The 27,039-nt window shown below is 38.3% G+C and overlaps 2 protein-coding genes across 25 annotated transcripts in view; one reads left to right on the top strand and one right to left on the bottom strand.

Annotated features, from left to right (window-relative positions):
• Positions 1-82: 82 nt before the first annotated feature.
• Positions 83-26,843, top strand: NEXN (nexilin F-actin binding protein). Of its 17 annotated transcripts, none has more exons than XM_035538173.2 (13): positions 170-202; positions 1,403-1,580; positions 10,141-10,218; positions 11,764-11,845; positions 11,932-12,080; positions 13,398-13,439; positions 14,556-14,750; positions 14,829-15,002; positions 16,778-16,963; positions 21,055-21,252; positions 22,345-22,566; positions 24,676-24,861; positions 25,327-26,843. In XM_035538173.2, the coding sequence occupies exons 3-13, from the start codon at positions 10,192-10,194 to the stop codon at positions 25,696-25,698; spliced, it is 1,833 nt and encodes a 610-aa protein (XP_035394066.1). In that variant the 5' UTR covers positions 170-202; positions 1,403-1,580; positions 10,141-10,191; the 3' UTR covers positions 25,699-26,843. The 17 variants fall into 17 exon arrangements, with proteins under 17 accessions (XP_035394076.1, XP_035394061.1, XP_035394067.1 ...); XM_035538167.2 differs by having other exon boundaries at positions 21,052-21,252; XM_035538165.2 differs by lacking the exon at positions 170-202 and adding an exon at positions 447-638 and having other exon boundaries at positions 21,052-21,252.
• Positions 15,002-27,039, bottom strand: part of FUBP1 (far upstream element binding protein 1) — a 37,402-nt gene continuing 25,364 nt past the window's right edge. For 2 of the 8 annotated variants that reach the window (XM_035538155.2, XM_035538160.2), the window contains one exon: positions 15,002-16,250. In XM_035538155.2, the coding sequence (XP_035394048.1) occupies positions 16,233-16,250 (18 nt within the window). In that variant the 3' untranslated portion in view covers positions 15,002-16,232. The remainder of the gene's footprint in view (positions 16,251-27,039) is intronic. The other 6 variants (XR_004777317.2, XM_035538151.2, XM_050712218.1 and 3 more) reach the window with 6 other exon arrangements.

Raw genomic sequence — 27,039 nt, 5'->3', positions numbered from 1 at the left:
CCGACCATGCCCGGCGTCTCGGAGGCCTGGCGCTAGCGCGATTCCTCCCCGCTCCATCAGCGAGCTGTCACCTTACTATTATTAGTTAGCTGATTGCTCCCCGTGTGCCATAAGCGACCCGGGACTTGACCACCGCCGCTATAAAACCTCCGCGCTGCAGGGCCTCAGCCAGCTGCTGGCGGCGGGGACCGCGGCGCTGGTCGTAAGTGTGCGGCGCCGGGCTGCTGGGACACGGGGGGACCCCAGGGGTAGGAGCCTCTCCTGGAGCCCCTGCCCGGGACTGTGCCGCTGCCCTGCGGCCGGGAGCGGGCTGGCAGGGGGCAGCCGCCCCCCGGGTCTCGATAGCTCCACAGTCAGTCAGTCAGGGCGCGGGGAGCCGGCGGCGGGGCCGGGCTGCGCCCCCCGCCGCTGTGAGGGGCCGGGGCGGGCCGGGAGGGGCCGGGACGGGCCGGGACAGCTGCCTTGGCGCGGGGCTCGCCTGGAATGCGGGCGCCGTCTGCGCGCCGCGACTTTTATGGCAAGTTGCAGCGGCGGAGCCGCAGCCGCGGCCGCAGCCAAGGGGCGCTCGGCAGCCGCCAGCGCTCCCCGCCCGCCCGCCGGGACCAGAGCGAGCCGCAGCCAAGGGGCAGCGCGCCCAGGTAAGAGCCGCTCTGCCGGCGCCGGGAGGGAGGAGAAGGGGCCGGGGCAGGCTCCTCCGGCCTCGGCGGGAGACCCCCGGCCAGGCGCCGCTTTCCCCCAGCCCCGCCGAGCAGGGAGAAGCGGCTGCCCCCTCACGCCGCCCTCAGCCCGGCGCTTGGTGAAGAACCGGGGGCGGGCAGGGGGGGGAAACGCGGCACAGCGGCGAGGGTCGGGGCATTGGTGCGGCGGCGAGCCCCGTGGCAGCCCCGCGGGCTCCAGGCGCGGTTGGGGACAGCGGCGGGGCGCTGAGGGCCCTCGGCTCGTCCCGCGCCCTGAGGGGGCGCCGTGAGGCGGCCTGGCGGGCAGCGGCCCCCTGCTGCCCGCGGCGCTTGGCGAGAGATCCGTGCCCGGTTGTGCCTCAGGTAATCAGGGGCTTCTGGTAGAGGAGTCGTTTGTTACAGCGTTCCCCGGAGCGTTGTGCCGGGCTGGGAATTGGTCAGCAAGTGGCTGCGTGCTGCATGCTTAGCGCTGTCTGCCGTAGCTCCCGGACCTTAGCAGGTCGCTTGGAAAAATGCCCCGTGTAATGAAGTTGGGAAATAATAATTAGTCTTCGAGGAGGGCCAAATGCATTAAGAACTGCACAGAAATACACGAGGCTGTCTAGTTTACACAGAACGCAGGAGAAATACAAGAACCAGGTGGGCAGTCCAAGACACATGCCTAAGAAACACTTTCTCTAAGTGCATCTGGAACATTTCAATGACTGTTTTCCTCGGTGAGGCAGCGAGACAAGCTGTAACTGCAGCGATCGGATGTTCTGCTCTGAAACTCTTCACGAGGAGCGGTGCCACGGCCGAGCTGGAGACGAGACCTGGAAGCTGGACAGGGCCAAACCGTGCTGAGGGTTCGTGTCTGGAGGAGCAGCTCGGCACCAGGAGGAGCAGCCACATTCCTCTGCGGAGGTACGGGTATGCAGCACGCCCGGCATGGCTGGGCTGCTCAGCTGGAGACCTGCACCGTGCAGGGAGAGCCGTGAGGATGACGGAGAACTGGCGGATAGGCTGTCTGCTGTCTTCCAAGAAGGGAAGAAGCAAACTGCAATCAAACTTCACACCCGGGATTTTATCCCACATTTCAGCGTCCCGGCCTCTGCGGTCCCACCAGTGGCATCGGCACTGTTTCTCCTCAGCTGCTGGGATGCAATGGGAGTTGCAGGAGCTGTGGCATGGGGCAATGTATGCTGGTTTTTCTCTTGGGCATCTGTCTTCACAATTACTGCCCCCCACAACTAGGATCCCAAGCTATCTTATCTTGGGACGTGAAATCGGGGGTCAGAGGATCTCAACAGGGCTTCCCCCAGTCTCCCAGTCCACACTGCATTTGTTCTGGAGCATATGTGCCAATAATAGTACCCAAGGAGAGTAAAGAATTGAGGCAGACCTCTTCCACAGAGAGGGGCTACTTTTTTTTTTTTGTCTCTTTTTAGCACAGCAGTTGGACTGCCTGGCAGTGTCATGTTAAGAGTATTTATAGTTCTATAAATAGACATAGACAAAATAGTTTCTAATAAATAGATTTTGATAAGTGGCATAATATCTGCAAAAACTGTTCTGCTTTAATGGGAGACCTTTAGTGAATGTTGAAGTGCACGAAATTCAAGGATGGAGGAAAAGATTGTAGATGAAGTTGAATTACTTGGGTCAACTGTTGGTAAGCATTTTAGTCTTTGATAATAAAGACTTCATTAGTTAAATACAGCTAGCGGAAGTAGTTTTATATTTTATATTCTTTGAAATGTAATGTTTAAGCAGCTGGTGTCAATTGTCATAACTTGTTGGCTTCAGTGGAGCTGACAGTTCATGCCAGTTCAGGATCTTCCTCTGTGCCTGATAATTTTAGTATCTGTAATTTAGTACAACAACTGGTAATGTCATACCAGACAAGTTGCAGTAAGGCCAGAAATGATGAGCGTTGCTCTCTTTTCTCTGCTCTTTCCAGTTCTATTTCACATTTCTTTAAATACTTTAGCGTTGTGGATTGTGTTTTCCTCTCCTGAAGTGCTTTGGCTGCAGGTAGTAAGTTTCCAAGTCTCACAATATGGTTTTCTTATATGATGGAGTCTTCCCTGCAAGCAGATCACAAAGAGGAGACAGATGGTAACCGTAACTTAGACCATGCTGCAGTGGGCTTATTTATAACTCGCAGTAGCCAGGAGGACAGCAGGGGGGCCTCCCGAAAGGAGGAATTGCAGAGCAACAAGACTTTTGTACTCCTATCTGTAGAGAGTAGCATTCGGTTCAGGAAGATATTTGTATTTCTCTGCGTCTCATGTAACAATGTTAACTACTCCACTGAAGATCATGAGCTTCTAGTTTTTTATTTACTTTTGGGATTATTTTATTTGGTTAAAGCTGCACAACATTTTTGATCAATTCTGGATGCCATTCTCTTTTAAGAAATATAAATTAATTACATTTAAGGAGGTAGATTTTTGGGACTTCTGAGCTGTCAAAACTTTTGTGTCCTCTTAATGTTTTTTCTTCATTCATGTAGATTATCTTGCCTAAAGTAAGGTTTTAGGGGGTCTCTGTGAAAATTTAAAGTGTGATGATCATAGCAAATTAAGACATATCACACTGGAGGTGTTAGCTTACCCATTAACAGCATACAAAGAAGATGCTTGAAAACATTTTTTTCTCTTTAGAGTCTCTAAACTCAGTGTGTTTCTAATCTGTTGCCTAGTTTTCTAAGCATTATTGGCTTTGTATTTCACTTGAAACTTCTGAGAGATCACTCTCTGCATTACAGTCAGTCAAGCCACTCTAATAATGGCGTTTTCTCTTCCATGCAATTCCAGAAGTGGAACCATTGATCAAACGTTGGAGGTTTAATTTCCCTTCTAGGAGAATCCTGAAGCAGACCTTTGCGAAAGATGGAACTGCAGCCTAGCATTTTTAATACAAACATTAAAATATCTGACTTAACATTTCCTGAGATACTTCTTAATCATAGGGAAGGTAAAATGTGGAGGAAAAAAAATAGAGTGGTGCCAGGTGATGAGAGTGGATATGCAAAGAAAATCCAGCAAGTAACAATCTCAATTCACTTTTTGATCAGAGTTATGTTCAATGTTACAATCTGGGAATTTTCTGAGTGTGAAGCTTCAGTGAAGAGCTTGTACAACATTTCCTGAGCCTTGCTGATCCCGGGAAGTAAAAGACTAGACTGAATCTTAAGATTTTTGACAGCTTCATAGTACGAGGACAAATCTCTTCTGAAGCACGTATATACACAAGTAGACCCTTGTTGCCTCAAAAAATAAGCATGACTTGTATTAGCTGAATTCTGTGGGAAATTACTTACTACATAACGAGGAGATATATATATCTGCATACACAACGTAAAAATATAACTATTTCCTTTCAACAGGGAATTAGTAGGAAGATACTGTCTTATTTAAAAGTTGCTGTTGTTAGAAAATAGCATGTCAAAGTTTCTTGGGTTGGAAAATTTATTTCCACGTACTCTGTGCAAAGTGATCAGGAGATGATGAGGGAGACACTTTCATGGGTGGGTGTTAGGACTTCCCACGCAGGCCGCTCGAGGGGTCCCTGAGGCAAGGGCCTGCTGCTTTTCCTCTTGGAGGTGTAGGTGACATGGAGAGGGATGAGGGCATGGGCATGGCCAGTGTCATGTTTAGCAAAGCCCTACTGCCTTACATCCATATCTTCTAGCATCAAAGGCGGAGGTAGGATGACTTGCAGTTGCAAAATGTACTGGAGCCAGCTGGCTAACCTTCAAGCACATTAACAGCTAGGTGAAGCCAACAAATTGGAGAGCACCCTGAAGTAACAGCCGAGATGGCAGTATTCCAAATGGCAGAGACCTATCTGCCATCTTGAAGGCCCACAACATGGTAGATTGGCACATTTTTGGAAGTTCAGGCAACGGGAATTTGCAAGGAAAATTTCTTCCACTATTTGCACTTTTTAAGAAGATTTCAGATTTGTGTTTTGAGGGTAGGTCTCACTGCGTGCAGCAATCTTGGTGACACTGTCAAGGGCTTCAGGTAATTAGAGCTATCAAAAAGGTTCAAGGCAAAGTTGTTCCAAAAGATCAAAAGCTAATTGTGGTCTCAGACTCATAATCTGCTTTGTACGATGAATTCCACACAAAAAATGAGTCAGGCTTTGGAATAGTTGCAGTTTTCAAGTGACTTTAAGATGAAGCCCTACAGATAGGGCATGCTGTTATGGGGGAGGTTAGCAATGCCTTCCCCGGAGCAGTTTAGGTGAAATGCAACAATCCCTTGTGAGAGATGAACTTTGGGACTTACTGTTCTGCTCCAGCTGTGTGTTAAGGCTAGGAGGTGTCCTATTTTCCTGGGTACTCCAGTGCATGAATTGTACCAATGCATAAAGTTTGTTTTCTGATGGATTCGTGCAGTAAACCTTGTATTTAGCTTCTGTATTTTTAGAAGTCAAAGAGTTTAAACTAGTTTTAAGGTCATACTGATGACAGGGAGGATTTTACTCACATGTGTGAAGTAAGCTGAAGGCTTACAATGACATCCAAACGCAGTAGCACAGTACACAAATGCACATTAAAGCGTATAGGGACCTTGAGACCACAAGGGTGCTTGTAAAGTTATCTGCCTTTAGAGACAAAACAGAACTTTAACATGCTGTCGCTGATCTGAAACAGTCTGAGTAGGACCTAACGTTCAGTACCTCTGTGTTCGTGGCTTCCCAAGTGACAGGCTGAAATGCCTTGGATTCCTGTCAGTCCTCAGATGAGATGTTTGTCAGCTCCGGCTGGGGGAGGAATGACTTCACATACTCAGTTGAAAAGGGACAGCTCTGCTGAAGCTGACTTTGAAGAGTTTGGGATTTGTAAATCAAGGCAGGGCTTGGTAGCTAAACACTTGTTTCATATATTGTGACTGCTCTGGCTTGGAGAAACATCCCAAGATATCTACGAATCTCATTCATTCTGTATAGCTACAGCAGCACCATTGATGGCTTTGGTGTTTTTTTTTGTTTGTTTCTTTGTTTGTTTGTTTTTTTGAAAAGCTAATACGAAGACAACTCCTAACATTCATTATTTTTAACACCACGTAAAAATTCCCATGTTTATAATTTGTTCATAATTAAGAATGAGAGAACTTCAAGCATGTTTAATTAAAGGTGGAATGCCCTGCTATTCCCATCTTGACAAACGCCCCATGCAGTCATTTCACAGAATCATACTGGCTTTGAGCTAGGGCTGTGCCCAGCACTGGCTGGTGGGGGATGTCAGTTCAGCAATGTACGAGGCATAGGAAGGTTTCTGAACTCATCCTGAACTCATTGCAAATTTGGGGCTTTCCTTAACGCACCGGGAAAGGAGAGTCAGGAATAAGTTATTACACATTAAAGCGAAGGAGATTCTGTTCCATGTCACCTAAAAATACCAAAGGTATAATTGAGCCATTAGCGTATTTTTTTGTGATAAAACTTGTGATAATAGTCATATAGTCCTATTCAAATAAGCTTTTTACAGTTATCAGCTGTAATGTTCAACCTGATTCAGGAAACAAGTATTTTCTAGGAATTATTTCCTTATGGTTTTTCCAGTAATTTTTAAGTCTTAGCTACAAAGTTTCAGTCAATTTAGTGCCTGCTGAAAGACTTTTATTTTAAAACTTTTGCTGGAAGAACAATAAGTGAAATATTTACATCACGCCATAGAGAACGTGGATTGTTATTTGTTTGTTTTTCCAACGAGCAGGAAGGTAGTGAGAACTAGTTGATACAATCAAAGCAGTTCTATGAAGCATCATTTTATAGGATCATACCGCGCAATTCAAATTAGGATTACAAAGTGCCCAATGTCTGTTGTTTAGGATACTTGCTATAGGATTGAATAAAACCGAAATAGAACCTGCCTGCTCCTATTACATCCCACTCAAATTCAGTTCATTTGTAAAATGGTGGTATGGCCTCTAGAATAGGGAGTGCTACCCTTTTTGGTCACATGCCTCTGTGACATCGCACTTACGCTGTCTTTAGTACTAGATAATTTTTAGTAGCTCCTGAGATTTTTCTTTCTACTTAATACATGGTTTTTGTGTGGGATTCCTCTAGCTGAATGATCTGATCCCAGGTTTGATCCCTCCAAAACTTCATACATATGGTATTGAAAATAAAAAGCAAAGAAAAAGTGCTTTATGGCTGACACAACAAGAACTTCTTAAAATTATTACATTTTTGGCTGTGATTTTTCTCATCTTAAAGTCTTGTTCAAGCTGATGTGAACAAAATTACCCATTGCAATTATGCTTACATTATAAATGAATATTAAAGATTGGGAGATAACTAATGAAATAGAAAACCTTTCTCATAGATTTATTCAGAACGTATTGATAAATACATTTCTTTATTACTGAACAGATCTGCGATGGCATAAATGCCATAAAGATAATATTTTCTGTCCCTTTTCTGGTGGAATACTTGTTAACATCACTGAAACCTTTATTACAGTTTACCACCTTTTGTTGGCAATACTGAAGAAGAGATCAGAAATTGAGATTACACAGAGAAAAGCTGTCAAATTTTATACGTATGCAGTGTACATCCTGTATAAATTAGGGGCACATGTAGAATTGCTCTATTCCTTCCCATTTAGTCTTTTTCCTGAGCTGATGAAACCTCGTGGCCTCCTAGGAAGAACAAGCTGGATTGTCTTCAGCTTTGTCATTTCAGAATAGATAGTGTGGAAAAAATGGCTAGCATGAGCCTTGGGGGTTATCTAGATAAGGGATTGTCCTGACCCCAAGGGCAGAAAATTGCAGCCTGCAAGGTTATGCGCTTGCAGGTTCTGTCCCTGTCCTCTTCATACTTCATTTTTGGGACTTTGCTATATCCAGGTATAAAAATAATGAGTAATTGCATATAAAAGCAATGAGTAATTGACTTTTCAGAGGACATATGATTAGGATGCCTGCTAATGTAATTGTCTTTCATCATTCATTCCTTTGAGCTAATCTGAATGTAAAAATTAGTGAATAAATGAGACTTCACCATGAAGGAAAGTGTCAAATTAACAGCGATTAGTCATCAAGGCATGTTTATTTTCCATGGCTTTATTTTAAGCTTACAAATCAAAACCAGGTACCTGGGTTGCACAACTTTTAAGGAACAAATGACCATTTTGTCATACTGGGTCTAAAAAGCTGCTTTTAGCAGAGTGAAAGCTCAAACACTGTCATAAATTCTTGCTCCATGAAACTGAACTACAGGGAAACCAGCAGTGAGGGCAGAGGATTGGGACAATCACCACAGTTCAAGCCTTTGCTTTTCTTGTATTCAGGCCACTAAGCATGTCAAAGAAAGCACCTTTACGTAGTTTTGACAGCACTGAGTTTACTAATGAATATAACTTCCTCCTGCATGTGTGAATGTGACTTGGGATTGACTGAACATCCTGTTGGTATTGTGGCACATGACACTATTAGACCCGTACACAGTTTCTTATTACCTTTGTTCCCTTACCTATTTCTACCTCAAAAAATTAAGAGTTTTAGAAGGAAAGAAAATACCTCTGTTTTCTCTAAGTCAAAAGCTGTTTGTTAGCTGGAAGCTCGCCTCCCTTCCTGAAACAAGGAAGGCTCACCTACTCCTCTTTCTAAGTCTGAGCAAAGGCTTTGTGAAGCCCCAACACCCAGGATGGAGTATTGCTATTTCTTCAGTTACTGTTTCTCTGTTTGGTCACCCTGTAATGGAGCAGTTAGTGCTCACACAGAATTCTGCTGGGGAGGTTCACGTGGTGTGACTTAGGCAGGTAAGAAGAGTTGTAACATTGGTAAAAGCCTGGCATAGAAAAGCTAAAATGGGATTTAGGAACAGACTATAAATAAGGACTTATTTTTAAGTGTCATGAAATGCCCTGTTCTCAGTTCCTCTAACCCACAGATCCCCTTCCAGCAGAAAGCTCCTGTTCTAGCCTTTTTACCTCTAGCCTTTGAGTCCATTTGCTTGCACCCCATGTAGCACATCGAGTGTTCAGGGTTGCCTGGGACTCTGGGCATTGGTACAGCACAGACAGCTATGGCACTGGAGTCATGTATGAACTCAGAACCATTAAAACTGTAACATTTTGCCTTAAATTTTTAGGTTTTTGCCTTAAACCTTACAAAAATGCCTTAAAATTTGTGGAGGAAATCTGTGTCTTATGCAGTGGTTCTTCAGCCTTCACAGGGTATGCAGCTCTCCTGTAGTCTCCTTCCATCCCTGCTTTCTTCCCTTCAGAGCTCCCACTGTAACGTCATTCCTGTCCTTCCATGGGAAGGAATAGTGGCCTTCATGCTGTCATTCTTCACTAATTCACTTTTCTGGTCCTTCTCAACTTTATCCCCATCTCCACCCTCTATGTTTTCCCTGCATAATTTCAGCTTCTGTTGGGGCCATGTCTTGCCCAGAAGCTGTCCGTGCTCTGACAAAGAAAGAAGTTGCTCTCCCCTCACTGTGTACTACAGCTTTTCACATTAGCAGGTAGTTGCTGAAGGCTTCTTATGGCTTGCTGTTTGTCCTGGGTAGCCTCACAAGATAAGTTAGGTGTAAAACCTAGCTAAAGGCTAGGTATGGCTTTGCTACCCAAGTGCAAACTAGTGGGGAGATTGCCTTCCTCTCCCCAGTTGTGATAGGCTTGATTAAAAACCAAACCAAAAAAACCCAACTGTCTCAAACTTGAAGACCCTTCCCATTAGGTTTGCAATAACTATAGTGTAATTTAAAATTTGAAACATTTTTCTCTTGAAAAATGCAGTGAGTGTTCCAGCCACAATTAAATACAAGAAATAGTTTTTCTAAGGTATGTATGTGGTCTACCTAATGCATTTCACAGCTTTTAGCACTTGTTATTCCTAGAATAGGAGAAGGGAAAGCATTATTCTGTATCCCTGTAATTGCTGAAGAGCTGAGAGTCACGCAAGAGACCTCACACAGGCAGCAGATCCAGCTGCAGCTCTGAAATCCAGGTACGTTCGCCACAGCCGCTGACCATCCGTCCCCATCAGCCATGTAAGGCAAGGCAGCATCTCCAGGAGGCTGAGTTTTGGCTGGGGCGTTCAGCAGGCTTCTTGCAACCTGAGCTTGCTGGCTCGTACATCAGACTGAAGCAGAGCGGCAGAGGTGCAAAGCACATTCCTTTCTGCTAGCATGAGTATTGAGAAAAACAGTTTCATAACACACCAGCCAAGGCAGCCAGAACTTGGCTTAGAGTTCTTTTTTTCTTTTTTTCCAAATGGAAATTAAAAACCAATATCTAGGATTATATAGAAGGGTTATGAGCATGAATAGTGAATCATAAGCTTGTTCTTTTAATTCTTGGTGCATACTTAGAACCTATTCATGTCTTCAGGAGCCTCAAAGGACCAAATGAAATTGTGATATATCAGTTTCAGCCCTTGCAAACTTATTTACAGGAAAATGGTAAAAGTATCATTTAAAAGGAAAAGAATCTAACTATGACTTTTTCTTGCAGGTTTAAGGTAGAAACTTAAACATACCAGGTGCAGAGCAGAACACAGTAGCCATGAATGACATTGCACAGAAAACCGAGGTATGTACCAATTTTGAAGTAATCAAAGGAACATAGTAATTTACAACTGATGCTTGCAAAAAGAGTAATTATGAACAACTGCAAAAGACAATTATATTGTAAGTCTGGCTAGAATTGCTTTTATTTTAAGACACTAGAAGGGTACTTGAGAGTAGCTTAAGGAAGACCACCTGATTTGATAGAATGTGTGAAATACCTTCTTCTTGGTATTAAAATGAATGAAGAATGCAAAATAAACACAATAAAATATGAGGAAACTTTAAATTTTGGGGGAAATTCAGAGCATCATTTACATCTAATTATAAAATTAGAATTTAATTATTCTATTTAAGTAATTAATTAATATTAGGCAACATAAAATACTTCTTCTTATGCCTTGATTCACTGAGTAACAGGAACAAAAGCAAATACATCATTACACCACCCACTGTTGGTTTAGGTTGAAAATATGAACCGCAAAATATTTTCAGCCAGTTTTCTCAGCGCTACTGTATTGACAATATTTCTGTAGTGATTGCAGTAAAAAGAGAAAAATCTTCCTACTATTTCTGAAAAGTAGGTACTTCTCTTACTGTTTGGACACAGGCAGATTAAGCACTGGCAAAGAAGTGTCCGTTGGCTTTATCAGTAGCAGATTCCTGAAAGTCCAGTGATCTTGACACTTTATATTATAATATCACTGGACTTCTGAGTTTCTCTGAATATTAAAAAAGTTAAGTATATAACATTGGAAGTTTTAAATGAACTAATAGTACCATATATATAACTACATATGGATGCTGAAGCGTTGCAGAAAAACGCATGCATATTTTATCATGTCTGTGTGTTTACTTTTTTTTTGTAAATGTGGTGTTAGAGGTCAAAAGACTTTTTGAACGATTATGATTTCAAAGCAATAATAAAAATCTGTATATAATTTTTAAATCCAGAGATTGGAAGTGTACATTTATGTAGTTCTTATCCTTAGTTGTGAAATCAGTATTCATTACAGTTACTCATAGTCTAAGTTTAATACAATGCTAAATGTTTGGGATATTTTCGTGTTTATTATTGTTTAGTTACAAACAAATACTTAATAGATGATGGCTAGTGTCACAGAGTTCATAATCCCAAATGTACTTTTATGTTCTTACATTCTTTCTAATCCAATCTGTCTATTTCTGTTCATCTGTTTCAACTTTTTCTTATCTTCATTTCTTCTGTATCTTCACAAGATTCTGCTTTCTTCATCTAAACCCGTCCAAAAATCCTATGTGCCCAAGCTTCACAAGGGTGATGTAAAGGATAAATTTGAAGCTATGCAGAAAGCAAGGGAAGAAAGAAATCAAAGGAGATCTAGAGATGAAAAGCAAAGAAGAAAAGAACAATATGTTAGAGAGAGAGAATGGAACAGGAGAAAGCAGGAGGTTATTTTCTTTGCAAATATTTTGTGTTATTTTGATATTGAATATTATATGTGAAAATCTTTTCACATTTTTTTAATATAACAATGTTGGAATTTTATTTAAGACATAAAGACAGTTTACTTTGTTTTTCATCGACTAGATGAAAGAACTGCTTGCATCTGATGATGATGATGACACGAAATCATCTAAGATGGACAAGGGTTATGTTCCAAAGCTAATAGGTAAGAGAGGTCCAAACTTAAAGGCCACATAATTCATTACATAAGCATTATATCTAGCTCCTGAATTGTGTATTTCATATTCGCAGGAACTGTTAAAGGCAAGTTTGAAGAAATGGAGAAGCAAAGGCAAGAAGAAGAAAGAAAAAGAACGGAAGAAGAAAGAAAGCGCAGAATTGAACAAGATATGATTGAGAAAAGAAAAATTCAAAGAGAACTAGCAAAAAAAGCACAGGAGGTATGTTCGTCTGATCAAAATAGGATATAATTGTAAACAAAGACAAAGAAGTTTTGTATTCATCAGCAGAAATAGTTGGTCTTAAGATTTTTGATAGTAGTGCTTTATATGGGAGATGCTGGATGGGATGGAAGTGGGGAAGTAAGTGAAGATAAAGGTTCTCTGAACAATCCTTAAGCTAATGATTTTTTTTAAACTTGAGTCATAAATAAGACCAGGCAGGCATAAATGTGGTAGGAATATGAAAAAGGCACAAATTTTGGTGTCATAGGCATGTAAGAGTTTGTAGAATTTACTGACTTGAAAATGTTTTTTTCCACCAACTCTTATTTTAGACAATTTTTGCTTCTAAATTAGTGAATACAGTTCAGTGATAGATAAACTGAGGCAAGCAAGATGTATGAAAATTACATTGTGAGACCAAAATATGAAGATACTAATACTGTAAAAATCAAGATTATTCAGATCATGTTTTATTCCATTGTCACTTTGTGAATTGTTATTGCATCTATATGTGAACAGACTCCAACATTTTTGATGCTCATAAAGCAAATTTTGTCTTTTGTAAAATTTTGCACTGGGGCATCGTATTCAATTCCTTTTTTAAGTTTTATTCAGTGCTGCAAATACTGCAGTGAGAGTAAACATGTAAATGATAGACTAGATCTATAAGCAAATCTTTATTTAACAAAAAATCTAGGAATATTTAATTTAGGCTTTTTGGTTTTTAAATGTAAGAAAAGAAACAGTGCTCTAGGAGTCAGTTTTCAACCAGGACTTGGAGAGAATTTTCTGCTAGAACTTTTAGCATTGTTAAATTTCCTGTTAAAAGTATGGTTTAATCTGTCATGTATTTAATTGACTGTGAAAGGCACTATGTTAGTTTTATACAGTAACATTATACTAAGAACCAATATGAAGCAAATACAATAGACTTTTTGCAGGGAGTTGAGAGGAAGATAGTATCACTTAGAAATAATCGATGAGCTTGCTTCTTGCCTTTTTTTTTTAACACAATTACACAATTGTGGAATGCTCCCATGAAGAATGGACATCTAAAGCACTCTTCTTGGTTCATCACTGAAGCGTTAAGAATGCTCTAACATGCTTTCTGTATTTTCATGTTTTGATGACGTTTCCTCTTTCTCACCTCGCTATCTATCTGAAGTATTCCAACAAAGGTTCAGTCATTACTATCTCTGTGAATTTAAGTGCTACATACATATCACTGATACGAAAAGAATTTCCAGTTCTTTGTTTGCAAATCTAAGGCAAAGAGCCAAAGTAATGTAATCATATGAAATTCTCATTTAATAGATTGATGACTTAAACAATACGGGAAGTGAATCAGCAGCAGAGGTAATTGGATTTTTTTTAAAAGAAATGTTCACCTACATTTTTATTCACTTTGTTTTATTACTGTAATATGGGCTGGGAAAAGTTAGAAAAGGGCACATGTACTTAATTATAATTCACCAAGGAGCTAAGAAAATTTAAAGCATAAAGCAAAGTAGTGTATATGTGCACTTGAAGTTAATTTATTTAAGTTTGAAATAGAGTCTGAACTGTGAATAATTTGTGATTAGGAGAGTGAAGAGCACCTCAAATGTAAATACTGAAAGCCCCCAGAATGATTTGAGGCACGCTGGCAATGATATTCTAAGTCCTCTGGCTTTGGAAAGTATCATCATAAAGCTCTTTGCCTTAAGCTTGACATTAAAAGGGGATTCTGTCAGTATACAGATGTTTGAACACTGCAGTCAACCACTTAGTCTTTTTTTTCTTTTTTGAATGGACTAATTTAATGTATGGGTTTGGATTTTAAGTCTTGCAAATAAGCATTTAATTTTCAAGAGGTCCTATCATCTGTCACTAACAAAAGAAAGTCACATTCCTAGTACAGTTTAAAAAACAAACTAACATTACTTTTAAGTTATTTGACAGTATCCTTGTTAATCATGGTATTTTGTTAAAAAAACAACCTTGGGTAAAGCATATTTTGGCAAATAAGTTGTGAAAGTAATTTTGCAGCAGCAGCATCCTTCAAAAACAAAATAGTCTGCTTAGCAAATTACCTATTTCTAGAACTACTAGCTTATTCCAACCACAGTATATCCTTTACATAGTAAATACAAGACTGGAAGTAGACTAACTACAATTTCTATGTATTCAAAATTTAATCTGTTCTTATCCAAACCATGAATATTTATAACTAATAGTTAATGAAATTATGTAAATTCAATTAGAAGTAATTAAAGAGTTTGCCAGCAGTTATGGTGAAAATATAATTCAGTCATGATGTTCTTTAGATATTACAAGGAAATTAGCAACTGTCACAAGTAGTTTATTCTTGTTAATATAAGTAATTCTTTTGGAAGCTTTGGTTCACACAGGTAAAAACAACAGTTTGATTAAGAAATAAGTCTGCCCAGAAGTCAAGCTTTACAAAAATATAATAAATATCTTTTTGGACAGGAAGGGGATGATTCACTGCTGGTTACAGTAGTGCCTGTAAAACCCACCAAAACACCTGGGAAGAAGAAGAAAAACTTTGAAAACACAGGAAAAGAAAGAGTAGAACAAAAAGACAGACAGGATGAAGAAATGAAGCTAAAATATGAGGAACAAAAACAATTCCTTAAGGAAACCAAGTGCCTTTCATTTGTCATGGTAAACTACTTATCTAAAAATACCTAAGAAAGAAGTATGTATTATTTAAAATGTAACTATTTAATTTTTCTTGCACAGGGTGAAAATCAAGACAATGAATCACAAGAGCCTCTGTCTCCTGGTAAGCTGAAAGTAACATTTGAAGAACTTGAAAGACAGAGACAGGAAAATCAAAGGCGGCAAGCAGAGGTAGAAGCAAAACAGCGTTTAGAAGAGGAAAAACGCGCCTTTGAAGAAGCTAGACAGCGAATGGTAAATTTGTGTTTCATATATATCGTTACAGAATTTTCACAGATGATATGTCTTTACATTCTCTCCTGCGTCCGATTCTTATTTTCCTTACTGCTTAACTCTATTTCAAGCTGAAAATTGTATCACTGCAAATTTTTGAAATATATGTTTCTGATCCTAGTTCTAATTCAGTAACCATCCTGGCGTAATTCTCTAGACATTCTTTTAGTAAAAACAGGAAATTTCTGTGTTTTGAATTTGTCAGCAATCTTACCAGTTTTTATATCAGCTTTAGTACCTTAAGCTGTAAATCCTCAAGAAAATTAGTTGTCTGTTTTCATCTTTAATATTACTTCATACATCTCAGTAACCAATTTTTATGAAAATGTTCAGTAGTAACAGACTACTATTTCTTGTTCCCGTACTTGTTTGAGAAATATGATAGATAAGAAGGAAGTGTAAATGTAAATGACCATTCTTGGACAAACAAAATCACTATATTGACTATATTTCAGGAACATTCCAGAAATTAATATGCAAGGGAAAACAAACCGGCCCCACAGAACATCCAGAAAGCTGAAACACTGAAATTCCCAACTGGTCCAAACAGAGGGCTCTAGGTTTCGGCAGATCCCAAAATCATAGTTTACACCCCTTCCTCCCATCCACCCCGAAAAATCACCTAACTTTCCACTAGTTCCTAGTGGATACTAGTGAAGATGAAGAAGAAAGAAAATGAAGGAGAGATAACTTTGTGAAGTTACTGTAGCATTTCTAATTGAAGTTTTGTTCACATTTCCCACCCCTCAATATCTGCATTTATTAACCAAGTAATATAACTGTGACAATTGAATTTACAAATTCAATACAAAAAACAAGACACCCCCATGGTCTTTTTCTACCATGCAGTTTTATCAGTGGTTGTCCAAATTTGAAGTCAAAAGTTTTCTTAAAGGAACAGTTCAGAAGTTGAGTTCCTTCAATTCTTTCTTTTACCCTACGAATTCCAAATAAAAGATTCCTGTAATTCCCCCAACATACCAGTCCCTGGCCTGCTTTTAGTAAGCAGATAGCTGGATACTCTGAGAGTTCCCAGTCAACTTCCACCATTAACAAATTAAGTACTCCACGACATATTCTGAAGATAGTTCATTCTTTTGTTCTTGATTGCAGTTTGCAAACCATAGGCTTCTCTTTGTGGATAGTATTTACTGGAGACAAGCAATAGTGAAGAATCTCACTTCCCTTTCTTCAGTGATGATTAAATGCCTAAAAAGAAAAGAAAAAAATGTCAGTCTGGATTAAAACAAAATGTTATTTAGTTTAGTTTTGCTGTAAGACTTCAACATTTTGTAAACTGATACGTGTATTGGTGGAAATAATATATACGTAAATAACATGATGGCATAAAGCTCCATGAAGATGATGTGAAGAAAGCGAATAGGGAGTGAGTGTTCACAGTAAATAATCCAACCCAGAAACCACAAAATAGATGCTTAATTGTTTAGCCTTTTCCTGATAACACATTGTACTTCAAATTACACCTTCAAGTGATTTAAAAAAAATTACAGAAGTTAAATACGTGATTCTGAAATACATTTCCCTTCTCCCTCCCCTGGTTAAAACCAGGCTTAAAAGGTTTCTTACAGGAACCAAACCAATGATATATTTTTCTTCCTCCAGGAGAAGAAAGCATTTATAAAAGATCAGAATAGAATTAATGGAGCATTTACTACACAAAGTCTTTTTATGTTTGGATAAGGTATTTATTTTTTTCCTATTCCTGTTCTCTAAAGATAAATGAAGGTGACGATGATGAATCTGAAAATTCTGGTAAAGAATTCCGTCCTGGTAAACTTAGGCTCAGTTTTGAGGAGATGGAAAGACAGAGGAGAGAAGAGGAAAAGAGGAAAGCTGAACAAGATGCAAGACGACGCATAGAAGAAGAGAAACGGGCATTTGCTGAAGCAAGGAAGAACATGGTATGGCACGTTGTTTAGTATTTAGTTATTTTAATATTTTACCTAAGTCTCCACACTGAACTAGAAAGCAGCTCCACGAAAAGCTTTAAATACAGAGTTAGGAATATGTTTTGACTCCTTCATTAATTAGCTCACCCCACTACCTTCTAATAGGTAGCTTACCAAAAATCACCACAGCGCTATCCCTCCTCACAGAAACCCTAGAAAGCATTTCAAATAATTTAATCAAAACCAGATATTGTTTCCAACTGCTAGTATTATGCTACATGGAAAGCAAAAAGAATTCAGAAGGAGGCTCTTGTTCTCAATAAGGTGGGGAGGAATTCCTGTTTCTTTAGCTCCACTTGCCCGAGTTCATCTCCCTGCATTTAAAGAGAGTCCACCAATCAGCTCTTCCTTAAGTATAATTAATGCCAGGCTAGAAAAATGCTCAGTGCAAGTGCAAATTCTGTAGTTATCTGTGGCCTTTTAGGAAGAAAAAATGAAAAAGCTGAAGTCAGCTAACCGATGTTTTTATTGCATTTCATTACTTGTTCAGAGAAAAAAAAGGCAACTTGTGGAATTTACTGTTAGAACAGTTTTTAATATGGAACTTCGATTTGGAACAAATCCTTGTGACATGTAATGACCGAGACTGTATCAAAGATAAATTTTCAGGGAGCAAGGATTGACATACTGACCCAACCTGAAAGCAGAGATGCCTAATTTCAGAGGGTGTCAACCAAATTACTCAAAAAAAAAAAAAAAAAAAAAAAAACAACAATCAGCATGGGGCTTTTCACAGTATTCTTCACTTTTCTTCCAATAACTTGAAGTTTCAGCATGCTTTTTGATAAAAGCCAGTTATTTACTGGTGGATGTTAGGAAATACAGTGTTAAATTAGACCATTACCAACTAAAATTGCAAGTACTGTTTGTTTCAAAATGAAGGGCAAGACATACCATGCAAAACTGTGGAACAACTTGCCCATCTGGCAGTCTCTATCTACGTTCCCCTGTGTGGTTTTATTGGGAAAGAGTAACCGCATGCCTAATAAAATTATTTTCTTCATAATTCAAAGCAATGCTTGTGAGGCAAATTAAAGCTTTGTATGACTATTAATACTGCTAGCAGTGCTCCCTCTGCCTGAGAAATGGGCCGAAGATGAGACCTCTACTCAAAAATTTTCCAGAGAAATCACAACATAAAGTTATACTTGATATTGTACTGGTAAGCGATTACATAAAATAATGTCTGTGGTCTGTCCACACCTCCAAAGAGGGAACACAGGACCTTAAACCTGAAAAAAAAAGGAAAAGGAGTGCTACTGGACTTCTGCCATTACAATCTTTATGAAAAGTCAGCAGACAATTCAAAGAAAGCAAAAAAAAACCCCACATGCTGCCCTTCTGTTTTTTATTGCTTTCTTGTAAACAGCCTTTTTCTGCCTCAATGTAACAAGAACTTAGCTTCAGTGTCCAGGCCAGAAAAATCTCACTGACTGAACAGAGTTTAATCCATTAGATGCAGCACAGGCTGAAAATGCACTGTAACAGCAGAGAGTAAAGAAGTTCAGTAGTCTAAAAAATTAACTGAAAACGTTTTCAGCATATATGTGTTTGGAATTTTTCTGTTAATTAGCGTCCTGAATATGAGTACTGCATTTTTTTTTTTTTTTACCTTTAATAGAAAATGTAAGCCCATGCTTTCCTTGTTTTCCACACCTACACAATATAACAGCAATGCACAGGTGTGCTTTTAAGCATTTTAAGAAGTCATCTCTTTCAGAAGTACTAAAACCTCACGTTCATTTTTAAGCATTTAAATTTAGTTATTTAAGAACCTTTTTCACGTTTATTCATTTTAATTCCTCTTTGAAAAAAAATTCACAAACAGAAGTAGGAACACTGCTGCTAGAAAGCACAAAAGCTACCTTCTTTTGCAAGGATCTCCCTATTTTACATTTTCTTCTACTACATTTATATTTTGATGCTTTCCACCATCAACTTGATCCCTTTTGGACTGAAGCATTTGTTTTCTTCACTGTCATTCTCTTTCCATTAGTGACTGCATAGAGAACCTGTCTCAGTATGAACAAAAAGCCATTCTACTTTGTATCAATCAGCGTTGCCCATTGAAAATTGGCTGGCTGAACTGCAAACTATTGCTCATACAGGACTGTTTCCCACCCCTATCTGTTCCCAATTTGTAGAAAAAAACAAACCAAACCAAACCATGGTCTCACCTCACAAAACATGGCTAAAATATTTACTGAACAAGGGTTTTTATGTAACACAATTCAGCTTTTTACCTGTGTTTTTTTAACCAGGAATAAGCTCACTTAGTCTTTTCATAACTTACTGATTCAGATGCACATATGCATCTAATTGCTTATATGCACAGCTTTTTTTTAATTCATACATACACACATTAATAAATTTTGAATTAGTGCTTCTATTCACTTAGGTTCTGTATCATCTTGAAGTGATAAGCATATGAACTAATACAACATCAGAGAGATTGACATTTCTTTACTGACTTAGATGTAATTATCTTCTAAAAAATATGCAGCTAGCTATGCATCGCCTCACTAAAAGAAATAGTTTACAGCTTCATTTTTTGACTCTGCTTCTCCATGACAATTTCTACAAATGAGCTTCTATTATGCAAAACAAATGAGGAATGGAAGGAATGGTGGGGCAGAAGTCCAACTGCAAGCTTACTCTGAGGAAAAAATCTGAAAGAAACCTATAGTGACTGAGAGTTTTTGAGTGGGATTAGGCCAGAAAAAACTATTGAAAGAGCTGCGGCAAATAAAAACAGGTATGGGCAAAGTATGTCAAGAACTAAGGTATGAACTGAGATAGTACAAACGCCAGTAAAAGGTGCAAGTTACAACGGCAGCAAGGAGTAATAAAGGAAAAAGGGAGTGCTAAAACATCTTTTCAAAAACGTTTGTTTCTTTATAAAGCTAGTTAAAACACTTTCTCAAATTAAAGTTTGTCTTCCATAATCCTTTCTAGAATTTAGCTGATGGCTGTTAAGAATGCCTAGAATTTAAGGCACATCAGACTCTGCAACCTTTGCCACAAGACTTCAAACAAGCACTGACTAAATAGTGCCAAAAGCCACATCTTCATGCAGATTTATATCAGTATTTGACCTCTCACACATTTGTCTTCAGACTGCTCTCGTTGAGACAATCTCTGTTAACGTGACCGAAGTTTACATAGTTACACATTCAAATTATTTTTTTTTTAAATAATCAAGAAGATATTTTAAAAATCTTCTTGTGTAACTGACTGTCATGCTACCTGGCCATTTTTGTAACATACCACTCAATGTCTTCGTACTGTTATGCTTTAACAAATTCAGTTTGATCAAATATTTGGTCTTATACTTCTTGCTTTTGGAAGTAATAAAAAAATGCCTTTCTGGGGCCCTGATATCCTCTTAGGAATGGGTCCAAAAAATAAGCAATCTGCTCATACAGAATGACCATCAAAGCCCAGCCCTACGGTGTAGCCTGGGAAAAGGACAGGAAAAGAAGGAAACCCTTGCTGCAATGAATTGGCAACATGATTTAGTATCTTCAGTTTGTGCGTAAGAGTTTCTTGGAGAAAATTCTGTTCAGTTATGCTTATTAGGAATACTAGTATTATTGGAGTTTAAGAACAGAAATATAATGCAGTTTGCCTAGAAGGAAGACTAAAAGTACTTCAGTGTTGAGGGCAATGGCATTTAAACACAAACACTTCATAGGACAGTCTTAAATAAACAGGAATGAATCATTTCAGGTCCCCAAGCTGCATTTAGAGGACATCCTCTCCCATTTAAAACACCTTTAGCTTCATTATAAAAGCTTAGCACTGTAATAAGAAAGGGCTAAAGTCAAACAACAACAAAAAAACCATGTTTTTCCCAAACCCCATTCTTCCCAGAACATTAAAGCAATACCTATGCCTAATGCCTATATATTAGGTCTTACTGCTCTGTGGCAGGCGTGGCAAAATACTTGGTTATCTTCAAGCATTAGAAGTGTCTGAGCAACACTGTGATTTCATCACAAGTACCTTCAGGATGTATCATTAATGGTCTGAATTTCCAGCAGGTGCTGGATGATGAATCACCAGAAATGTTTAAAACATTTTCTCAAGAATCTCTCATACCTGGTAAACTGGAAATTAATTTTGAGGAAATGCTGAGACAAAAAATGGAAGAAGAAAAGAGACGCACAGAGGAAGAGCGTAGGCAAAAGTTGGAAATGGAAAAGCAAGAATTTCAACAGTTAAGACAAGAAATGGGAGAGGTTTGTATACTAAAAGATACGTTAGGCATGTTCTGAATAAAAATATAATGGATCATTTCAGTTAATAGAATTTTGATGTTTAAGATTGTAACTGAAAACTGAAAAAGGGATTTTCAATCCATACTTCTTGTATTCTGTGAAAAGATTGAAAAAACAGAAAAACATCCTTTTATAACATTATAGATAATAAGACACATATTTTTAATCGCTAATCTACCAGGAAAACTTTAAAAGGGTTTGAAGACTGTCACAGTTGATTTTAAGAATCTCACACAAAATTTGCCATGCATACCAGATGACTAGAACATCACATTCATGAACTCTACACGTCAATTTGATTTGGTTGTGGGTAGTAATTTTAATTCCCTTTTGAATATTAGTTTTTTGTTGATTTGTTTGTTTTTTGTAAGCAAAGCAAGAGCAAGTAGTAAAGCCTCCAGCTTGTGCATTTTTCAAGTAAATTTTGGATTACATTTTGGGGAAGAAGGGAGACAGGGATATCCAACTGAAATGCATATACATTCTTATTGCCATCAGAGGTCATAAAGGGAGGATGTAAAATATAAACCATTACAGCATCAGACATGGTTCAGCTACAGGATCCAGAACTGTCACTTTTCCAGCCACGACATCCTGACATTTCATTTGCTTTTTCTGCATTAAAAAAATCTAGCTATAACTTTAACAGAGTAGCTGTATTTTAGAAAACTATTTTGTAAGACATTGCAAGTAAGTCAGGGAGGTGAATAACAGATCAAGGATAACTTCGAGATTATTATATTGTTAGGCATCTGATTTTCTTACTCTCTAAAGGGTGGTTTATTGAGAGCAATTCTTTAACAAAAAGTGCATTCAAGCAAAGCCAGAGAAGATATTTTAAAATCTGTATCTAGTTTAAAGGTGCTACAAACTCAGTGATCTTGATCATACTGATAAAAAAATTAGAAGGAAAAGGTCACTGTGTTGATTTCAAGTAACTCCAACCTAAAAGAATTGTTCAAGTATATTACGTTACACAACCTGTGGGGAGAACAGGTAGTAAAAAACAACCAGAGTATTTTCCATCTTACATGTTCTGTTATTTCTGAACAGCTGGAAGAAGAGTCTGAAACTTTTGAGCTAAGCAAAGAATACGAAGAATTAATAAAGCTAAAAAGAAGTGGTTCTATTCAGGCAAAGAACTTGAAAAGCAAGTTTGAAAAAATAGGACAACTGTCTCAAGAAGAAATACAGAAGAAGATTGAAGAAGAACGAGCTAAGAGAAGAGCAATGGATGAAGAAATAAGAGAAAGGGAAGCTGAAAAATTTCAAGAGGTAAGTTGAACTCTGTATATGTTAATGATTTACTTAACTAGCACACTTATGATACTGGACAATACTGCTGCTTTCACCAAAGTTGTATTTCCAAAATGATTCTGTAGCTACTTTCCTATTGCTTCATTTGGATGTATGAGGAACTCTCACTCCAGCATCTCTAAAAGAAACAGCACCAGTTCACTATCAGTCATGTACTCCAGCAGAGATCTGATTTGCTGCTCACAGTCTTTGAATTAGCATCTTAACAACCTGAAACCTGACAGTCTGAGGGGTTGGAACATTAATGTTTTAGAGTGTGTTCTATTAACGGTCAGATGAGTTGCTTCTCCTTCTGAACTCTTAATTCATTTGCCATCATAAAAATTAAAACCAAATAAAAACCCTAGTACCATTTGGAGATCAAGTACTTGCCCTTTTTGATCAGAGAGAGGATTTTCACTCGTTAAAGCAAGGAAGGACGCCTACTTATATATGCTTCCAGCTGGAATCACTGCATTTTATTTTCCAAAGGAGGAAAACAAGAAATGAAGCTTTCAGTCTGACCTATATATCAACACAACGCTGTAACCCAAAACACCAACAGGAGCAGCTTTCACCACAATCATGGGGCAGTACAGGAGACTCCTAACAGTAGTAAACCTGATCTGAGCCTCATTCAGATGTTCATACCCAGTGTAGTCAGCCACTTCAGTATCAGCTCAAAACCCTTTATTTTTAAGCTTTTCATTTAATGAGTTACACTGTAACATTCCTATGAGGTTAGCCTGCAGTGTTGAAGGCACAACACCATTGCATACAAGTGACTAAAGACTTACCATAGCAAGACAGTATTCAACTTCTAAAGATTTTAATGTATAAAACATTTTTTCTAACACTTTTGAAATTACTTCTGCAAGTATTTTGCCCTTCTAATCTCCCTTCCACCATCTACCCTCCGAAAGTTTACTAAGCTGGTTGTTTCCATAACGGGAGCACAAACCCAGCTAACCACTAGGAGACAAAAACAATCCACAGAAGAGACATGAGACTTCATTGGAAAGCCTGCTGTTCAAGACCACAAAGCAAAAGGTGAAGTAGCTCAAATGGGAAAAGACCTTGTACAACCTAATCAACAGTGACTTCCAAGAAACCAGATTTCATACAGCAGTGTGAGAGAAGAGGCCGTGTAATGTGACAGGAAAAGAAAGCAAATGGTCCAATGGTCATGTTTTTGTACTTCATGGATTCTTGCAGAAGGTAGAATTTTTCCTTAGACAGGAATATGGAGAATCAGAGCATAGGTCCAATAGGACTTATTTTCCTTGTCAAGAAGGAAGAAAACGAAATGCTTTATGACTAGCAGTAGGGAAAAACCAAAATGACCAAACAAAAAAAAGCACGCATACAGAAATGCATGAAAGTTGTGAAAAAGCCTGAGCATTCTTCTTGAAGAAAGAAGAAACGTAATAAAGATCAGCGTCCTTTCTCAAAACAAGAAAGGACATGTACTTAGCAGGGCCCTCTGTAATACTTTTACATTGCTCCCCAGTATAAAAATGTAAACCCCAAGTGTGCAGTGGGTATAAGGGACAATTCACCAAGGGACAGTTCTTACAACTGTGAAGACATTTTTCAAAAACCCTGCATTTTTTTTCCTTACGTTATTTAGTTTACTAAGTTTTTACTTAATCATCTCTTCTGTATTTAACAAAGTTAAAATTGCATCCAAAACAATTATTTCCAGTGTTTTATTACTACATACTTCTGACATAGAGCCATCAAGAGTGGGACATTATAGAAAACTTATCTGAATTCACCGTACAGAATTGTACACGTTCATCCCAATGTTCCTTGAATCCATACCTTACAGAATTAGTGTCATGAAACCGTTTTAAAAAACCTTCTCACTAAAATATTAAAGTTCTTTTTTTTTTTTTTTTTTTAATTTTAATAGAAATTACTACCTCAGAACCTGGGATGTTATTAAAACTTCATTTTAAATCCAACATTAAACAAAACTGGGAGGGTAAAAAAAACAACAGGACACTGGCTTTGCTCAGTTAAAAAGAATTGCTATAACTGTTGAAAAGGTAATAAATGAGTAAGTCCTATTTTTTATTTTTCAAGGATGATGAAGTAGATGTAAGACCAGCCAAGAAATCTGAGGCTCCATTTACTCATAAAGTAAACATGAAGGCACGTTTTGAGCAAATGGCAAGAGCCAGGCAAGAAGAAGAACAGAGGAGGATTGAAGAACAAAAATTACTACGCATGCAGTTTGAACAAAAAGAAATTGATGCTGCATTACAGAAGGTAGAGATTACAAAGTACCTTTTCTTCAGTCCTACATGTCATTTAACTTAGCATCTGATTACCATTGATGGCAACACTGCCAGAAGTATAAAAGGAACATTATAGTTAACAGCTGCTGTGAATTGCTGCAATAATGTATAATTGCTTTTGGTGTTTTCTTATTCTTGAAGACTATGAGAAGTGTACTGCAAAAAAAGTGCAGTTTCCTTTGAATGTTCTGAAAATGGAATCTATATTCATGCCTGTATTTCCCTCCCTAGATTCTAGCCTCATTAAAATCAAATTTCCACAGCATTTACTATCTGTTCCATATCCAGACTCAGTGCCCTTGCTATCTAGTAAGGATAGGTGTGGCATTTCCCCTTCTCAAAAACATGATAGCTTTTCTGTAGACAAATACATATGACTAGCAGTCATGCTGCCATTGCTACTTTAAATGCTCTAAATTGGATTATTTTCAAACAGAAAAGGGAAGAGGAGGAAGATGATGATGGAAGCATTATTAATGGTTCTGCTTGCGAAGATGAGGAAGATCAAGCTCGATCTGGAGCTCCTTGGTTCAAGAAGTCACTAAAAAACACATCAGTTGTTGATGGCGAGCCAGTGAGATTTACAGTTAAAATTACTGGAGAACCAAAACCTCAAGTCACATGGTGGTTTGAAGGGGAAATGTTGCAGGACTCTGAGGACTATCAATATATTGAAAGAGGAGAAACTTATTGCCTTTATTTGCCAGAAACCTTCCCAGAAGATGAAGGTGAATATATGTGTAAAGCAGTCAACAATAGAGGCACATCTGCTAGCACCTGTATTCTCACCATTGAAAGTAAGAGTTAGTTTTTAAATTCACTTAATTCTCAAATACTCTTCTTGCATCTTTCCTATTATGAAGATCTATTAATCTCTTTCTCTTAACCCTTTTTATTTTCTAGCTGATGACTACTAATGCTCTACTTTAGCTGGAATCTTTCTTCCCCTCAAAACTTTCTTACTGCATCATCTCTTTCTCTGATGGGGCCAACTAAAGAAAGCAAGGATACGCATTGATTTGTCATTCCTGCATCACATAAGAATAACCTTCAAACTGTGTGAGCGTCCAGGTTCCTTGCTCAATATGAAATTTAGTACTGAAGGTTAAAAAGAAGGAATCAATGTTAAGAACTAAAAGGAAAAACTGAATAATAGTGCTCCCACATTTGAAGACCAACTGTTGTGTAATAGTATAAAGCTAAATACACAATCTGGAAACCTGTGTAGTAGTGTAAATCTACTGGTATATTTTGCATGAACGCTAAATATTTAAGCTGTTTTACTTTATCCCAGAAGCATAGAACTGGCAAAAGGAAATACTTATCAGTGATTTTTCAAAAACCCCAGTGTAATATTTTTAAAACAATAAAAGATTACATAACTGCTAACTTCTGTGGGTTTATTTCAAAGATCATTAGTTCTTTTATTATTATTCTTTTTTAAAAACAGACTTGCATTTAAACTGTTAGGCTCATATCAACCTATGCAGTTGGTTATCCAAAAACTAAAAACAATCTCAGTAAGGCTTTTAGTAGTCTTTAGAATACCAACATTTGCTTGTAGACAATCTAATTTTTCATTGCTTAAAATATATAGGAACAGTTGGTAACAAAACATGAGCCGATCACAGTTAAGTTGATAGGAAGCAACTCTAAGAAAAATGTTTTCAGGAAGCACATGAAGCTCATTTTCTCCACCTTCACTCTCTTGATGCAATGAATTTATTGCTGCATCTGTAAACATTGTCTGCTTAAGGCTAACATACTGTTTTTCTCTAAGATCTCTGATAGCAATGCTAATGCCATTGTGCTAACACCATGTGCATTTTTTCAGCTTAAGCTTGTCTAAGAGTTATTTTACAAACAAGTCACATTTTAAATTGAAGAGCACGTGTAGAGCCTTAACGTAAGACGCAATCTGCAGCAAATTAAATTTATGCCATCATTTCAAAATGACTGAACAAAATTCTATTATGCTCAAACGCGATGACTGCTCTTTGTACAGTTACCTATTGAAAGTCATTCTTTTGCCTCAATAAAAGTTGTAAATTCAGAGACATCTTGAAAAAAAATGATAAACTACAGGTTTTTCAATGAGCATTTATCCTAATAGCCATATACATGTATTTTCATGTGGGTGATGTTCAAT

The sequence above is a fragment of the Cygnus atratus genome, chromosome 8, assembly GCF_013377495.2.
Source record: "Cygnus atratus isolate AKBS03 ecotype Queensland, Australia chromosome 8, CAtr_DNAZoo_HiC_assembly, whole genome shotgun sequence".
In the NCBI taxonomy this organism is placed as follows: domain Eukaryota; kingdom Metazoa; phylum Chordata; class Aves; order Anseriformes; family Anatidae; genus Cygnus; species Cygnus atratus.
Note: the sequence above shows the minus strand (reverse complement) of the source record. Positions and strands in the feature narration are given on the sequence as shown.